The following is a 6242-nucleotide window of genomic DNA, read 5'->3' on the forward strand; positions in this document are numbered from 1 at the left end:
TTCCAACATGCCTTCAACTACCACACATGCCTTCCCAATCCAGGGGCTGCTTGGACACTTCTTTCAGTGAGCGGCCAAGCTCTTAACCACTGTGCTACCAGGGATCCTTTGCTTGGATGCTTCTTATATCTCTCCTGGTTCTTTCCCTAGGCTCAAGCTGTCTTTTGAAATTCCTGTTTAGAGACTATAGTTGTATTACATAGGTATTGGGGAGTATATTTTCAAATGAGTCATTTCCTCTAGAACATACATGGGGTTTTGTTTTAGTATTTGAGTTGAGCTTTTGTTCACCAGGTTCCATTCCCTTGTAGTTTCATAGGACGGAATACTAGTCTTTAACCAGAGAAAGCCAAAAGGCCAGAGGGACATCTGCTAATGTGCCCAGATGGATAAAAAGCAGTCAGCAGAACACCCACCACCTCTGACAATAAAACCACAGAATCACAAACTTGCCAAAGAAATAAAAAAAGTCATGGTTCCTTCATGATCTTCTCAGATTGTAAAATGGCCCAGTTACACCCAGAAAATGGTCTTTTCTAGACTTCCTTCTGGATGACTTCTCCATTTCGGTAATTTCCAAATAAGACTATTAATGTGACTTTGGTTTGAAGACCCCTGTTTCATTCTTACCAAGGCTGAGAGAAGGAAGAGGAAAAAGATGTACAAGGTTTTGTTTAACCTCTCAAATGTCCCTGTTAGGTAACTGGCCTATTAGAAAGCTTAGGAACCATTTCTGTGGTCAGACACGAGCAAGGACTTGAGTATGGCCAGAAGACCCTGAGAAGCTGCGAGTGCTGAGCTTGAAGAAACAGGACTCTGCTAAACATTGGACCCCAAGTTATTCTTGCTTCTAATGAACTCTCCATAACCTACTTTCCAAAGCAGGAAGGATATAAGCTGAGACTCCCTTTGTCTCTTCTGTTGTCTCTCCAACACTGACATCTTTTGCCCTTTGAATTCATCCCCCTCCCTACTTCATGCCTTCAGCTTCAGCCGAGTAGTACAAATTCCATAGGCTACAAAGCATCCATTCCCACTTCTTATGAGAAATTAAACCCAGCAATAGCTTTATGTAAAACCCTTAAGAATCCCAGGCATACTTCCCAGTCTGGCATCCTAGGCCAGTGCCCCTACATCACTCTAGCCATAAATTGGTCTCTTTCCTGTCCATTTGGTGAACTGCCAACTTTAAGCTTAAAACAAAAATCTTAGACTATGCAAAATGCAAGCACCTCTGTTTATGCTTTTATTAAATCACACGAGGGTATGTTTCATCTTAGCCACTAAATATGACCCATATTTAATTGGACTCATTTAATTAAAGGATTGTTTCAATCCTGGGGGAGGAAGTTTATGGCATAGGTTGCCTAGAGTCTTAAAAGGCAGTTGCTGTTGCCACTAAACCTTTTCTTTCCTTTCCATCCAAGTTTTTCCCTTCTTCTCCTCCTTGCCCTTGTTTCTGTCTTCCTCTTCCTTTCATCCATTCTTCTCTCCATCTCCCCAGTCTTTACTTCCTGGCATAGAACAGAAACGGAATACAAAGAAACATAAGAACCTGGATTTTACTCTTGGGATACACTAGCTCCCACTGATATCCATTTTCAGAATCACTGTTCCCCGTACTCCTGAAGAGAGATTTCCGGTCCTGACAGAAACTCACATTGGTCCTTGTGGTCAGTCATCAGGTAGGGAGAAGTCTGGCTAAGGTGGGCAAGGAGAACTGTCTATGTCCCTGAGTGAGCAGTGTTCCTCTTCAGCACCATCAGCCTGTGCCTCCACCCCCAGCCTCCAAAAAGCAGCCCAGGAAACTAGGCCACCTAGCCCTCAGTAGCAGGGTATCTAGATGCTTTACATGCTTTGTGGTGCACAAGGAGGATTCAAAGCTCTGGTTTCCTGAGCTGCCCATTCCATTAGTAAAGTCAGACTGTCAGGCAGGAACCGAAATGCACCAGGCCAGCTCCCCAGCTGCAACAAAGCCAAATTTCTCCCAAGATGCCTGCCTGTTGCTAGGAAACTCCATGCTAGGACTGTGGGCTTCCCTCATTTTATTTATTTATTGCTATACCTCACCCTAGGATGTATGGACTACAGCCAGTTAGCTCTCTAGCTCTGCCAGGAGCCCTTTGTTTTTATCCTTAAGACTCCCAGAATCCCCAAGGGGAAGTGAGAATCATCCCATCCTTTCCCCCCCCACACACAATACTTCCTAAACATGAAACTGAGAAGTGAAAACCCAAAAGCCGTTGTACCACCCCCTTTTATTATCAAAGTGTACAACTGCCACCCATGCCAGCTGCTGCCCACAGAAACCTTTTAATGTCTCTTGGAACAGAATGGCCTTTCACTCCACTGTAGGACACTAGTTCTGTCCTGCGACTGAGATCCCCTTCTGCCTCTCACTATTCCCGTAGTAGGATTCAGAATGGCTCTAGCACAGAGATTCTTGTCCCTGATGAGTTTTTGCTGTCCTCTCTGGTTACAGAGAGAGTGTTCTTAGTCAAGGAAAGAAACAGAATAGGAGGGAGAAGAGGAGAAATAGTTTGAGGGCGTGCAGTAGAAAGCTAGGACATTGCTATACTTGGAGGGAGAAATGTTGAAGTTTTGGGAAGGAATTTGGTTTGTCTTGAGTCTACTGTCTGAAGTTATTTTGCCTTTAAAGGCTCTCCAGGTTTGATGACACTTGTCATTCCTTCACTTAGGAGAAATAAGGGGTGGGGTGAGGTGGGGATGGAGGGGGGAAGGTGGCAGCTGCAATCTCTGCTCAGTCCTAACTTTATATGTTAGGACAGAGATCCCAGTATGTCAAGCAGGACCTAGACCTGGACATCACTTCTCCAGGAAGGTAGAGGTCACAACTGGGGAAAAGGACAATCAACCAAGTGACATCAGGCTCCAGACACCTCATGTCAAAGCTGAGTCTAGATTGTTCCAGGCCTGGAAAAAAAAAAAAAAAGGCACAATCTATTCAGACTCTTTAGCCAGCTATGTCAACTAGTCCAGGGAGACTATGATCACCCACTTCTGACCAAATTATATGATAGATAGCAAATCCTACTCAACACGCCACGTGCATCCTTTGGAAATCTCAGCTTTTCTTCTCTATTTCAGACCCAGTTGCTCATTCCACCCTTTTCTCTCTCCTCCCTAGCCACCCAAAGCTAGGTCAACAGGTACTGGCTACAAGCTCAGGAATCCATATTATTCCCTCCACTTCAGACCAGCTGGCCCTCACTACTCCTTTCCAAACAAAAAAAAAAAAAAAAAACTCACTGTCATCGAGTCATTTCCAACACATAGCAACCCCTTCTTGGGTTTCCGAGGCGGTATCTCTATAGAAGTAGGTTGCCCAATCTTCCTTCCAAGGAGTGGGTTTAAACTGCAAGCCTTCTGGTTAGCAGTCAAATGCCTCAGGCACTATGCCACCAGAGCTCCCACTACTTCTTTGGGTCCTATAATTCACTGGAACGACTCCAGACTTCACTGAGATTATACCATACTTAGCACAGATTCATGACAACCAAAAAGGATACAACAAAATACACATAGGGTGAGGTCTGGGAGCAGTCACAGCATGGAGCTTCCACATCCTAAGGAGGGACACACTATTCTCTCTCATGCATGATCATCAACCAGGAAGTTCCACCTAAGCCTCCATGTCCAGAGCTCTTATCAACCTCAATCTGTGGCCATGATAGATTGCATCATGCCTCATGAGGCTTAGTCAGACCCCCAAGTGGTTTCTCTTGGTCTGGCCAGCCCCTACTCATTAGCCTTGAGATTTGGTCCAACTCTCAAGAGCCAAGACCAAAGGCTAAATGGCTTTCTGTAATCAGGCGAGTCCCCACTCATTAACCAGGTGTTGATTTGGCTAGAAGGAACCAAGAACAATGACCATATCACTTGCTGTAAGGTGATTCCACACCTCACACCAACCCAACAAAGTAAAATCTATGGTTCCCCCAAATAGTACTTGAACTCTTGAGAAATTCTGGTGTTTCTTTTTCTTTCTTTCTTTCTCTTTATTTCCTTCCTTCCTCCCTCCCTCCCTTCCTCCTTCTTCCTTCCTTCCTTCCTTTTTCTTTCTTCTCTCTTTCTCCCCCGTTTACTAACTCCTTCTAGAGCTAAGGCATGACAAAACAATTGCAGTTCTCCAGCCCAGTTTGCTGACTTTTGTTTGCTCTAAGTCCCCTCCAGCCATCAGGCCTCACTTCAGCCCTGCTCCATCACTAGAGCAAGAAAACAGTACCCACAGCTTGTGACTGCATTCCTTGCAAATAGATTTCAATTAAAAAACATACCAAGCCCATCTTATATACTGCTGAAATTATATTAATCACTCAACATGGTATCTACTACTTGCCATGTACTGCATTATTCTAAACTCTAAGGATACAGCAATGAACAAAACATGCCGACTCTCCTTAAGCAGGAAAATTAGTGTGGAGGGTGTGCATGGGCAGGGAAAGAGAAGGGGCAAGTGATTCCGAACACGTGCCAATCCGCTGAGTTTTTTTCTTTTTTAATCCACATTCCCTCCCTTCCCAAAGACTACCAAAGATAGACAACACAGACTAAAACTGAATCCTCAGTATCTCTGCAACTTAACAAATCGCTCCTCATTCTCGTCATTTGTATTCCCACCTCTTTGCCTTGTTTCTCTTTGCTCTCCAACCTACCCTGCATTTGGGGTGATGGGGTAGCAGTTAAGGTGAAATAGAAACGTTGAACTTAAGAATCAGGACTCCAGATCCATGCAAGCTATTTAACCCCTCTGACCTCAGTTGTTTGTTTTTTTTTCTATGAGATGAGCTCCTGACCACTACACTACCTCCCTGTGATGTATTGTTGGAGCAAAGACTTACCCAGTATCAATAGCTTAACCCCATTAAAATGTCCTTAAGATCCAAACTATCTTTAATGAAGGGTAGTTGGGATGCTGTCACCTTAGCTTAGGGGAGAGGAATTGAAGACTTGACTTAGAAATGTGGAAAAGGGGGTGATGGATTCAAGGAACTTCACAGAAGTAGAAGCAACATAATTTGGCAACTGACCGCATACAGGGCTTAAGGGTAAGGAGAGAATGACTGCAAGGTAGCTGTGCATGAGGTCTCCAGCATGCCTGACTGAGAGAATGTGAGGCCACCTCTTTCATGCCTCCCATCAACTAAGTATGGTTTAGGAGCTCTTTGTTGTTCCAAAGAGAAACAAGTGTGTTCCATATTGTTTGAAATTGTAATGACTACCAGGGGAATTGCAAACTCACCGCCTAAATTGTTTTGTTTGTATCACACAGCATTCCAGTGTCTTTCCGTCCTCCCCTCCCTCTGGACTTTCTGATGAACCCCAGTCTGCCTCTCCCTCGCCCAGCTACATGTGGTCCTCAAGTGCCCCACCCCGTTATTCTCCGCCGTACTATCCACCTTTTGAAAAGCCACCACCTTACAGTCCCTAAAGAGAAATGGCTACTGGCTACTAAGATTATTGTGGCTTTTGTATTTCTGCTTTAGTGGAAGTGTATAGGGTGCAAATTTTAAAGTGTGACTCTCATGCCTAATTTAAAGTTTTACAATGGTCTGCCAGGCTAGGGAAAGATAGGGTGAAGCTCATTTGTTATCAGTGCAGAGCAGAGGTGGCTAGGCAGAGCCCAGCGCTTGCTCCTGATAAGGGCAGTTCACACTAAGCAAGGCTGGGGAGCCAGGCCAGCAAGCTTTGCATGTTTAGACCTGCATTACCCACTGGCTCCACCTCTGTAGTCTGCAGAAGAGTGGTTGCCATCTATTTCACTTCAGGGGAATGAAGTGTTGTTTTCAAGCCCCTGGCAGATTGCCACCCGAGCCCCATGGTTGAAGCACCTGGCTTATAGGCCCTATCTTTCCCTACCACTACAGTCCCTAAGAAAAATTTCCCAGCTGATGGGGCTATACAGTAGTTCCAGTACAGAGAGTTCTGGCTAAGATTTTGTTTGCTGTGTCTGGACAGTGAAAAAAGCTTCCCGTACCTTTTATTCCTTTCTTGAGTATTGTACAAATGGTTGTTGTGATCATTTAGCTCAGCTTTTGTCATTGGTACCTCCTAAAGGGAAAAGTGCAATATTCCCTCATCTTGAGTAGTGAGGAACAGGACTGAGCATTCAGGAAGTACTGAATACGCAGAGCAACATGTGAGATGTTTTAAAGGAATCTGATAACTTACAAGACAGTGGTTCTATTACATGTTGCATTATTACAAAATACACTTGCTAC

The 6242-nt window shown here is 44.5% G+C and overlaps 1 protein-coding gene across 1 annotated transcript in view; it reads left to right on the forward strand.

Annotated features, from left to right (window-relative positions):
- Positions 1 to 5452, forward strand: part of TMEM255A (transmembrane protein 255A) — a 63285-nt gene extending 57833 nt beyond the window's left edge. The window contains exon 10 of the mRNA XM_007953324.2: positions 5294 to 5452. Coding sequence (XP_007951515.1) covers positions 5294 to 5452 — 159 coding nt within the window. The remainder of the gene's footprint in view (positions 1 to 5293) is intronic.
- The last annotated feature ends 790 nt before the right edge of the window (positions 5453 to 6242 follow it).

Source organism: Orycteropus afer, unplaced genomic scaffold (assembly GCF_000298275.1).
Source record: "Orycteropus afer afer isolate SDZICR_OR568_19922 unplaced genomic scaffold, OryAfe1.0 scaffold00387, whole genome shotgun sequence".
Lineage (NCBI taxonomy): Eukaryota > Metazoa > Chordata > Mammalia > Tubulidentata > Orycteropodidae > Orycteropus > Orycteropus afer.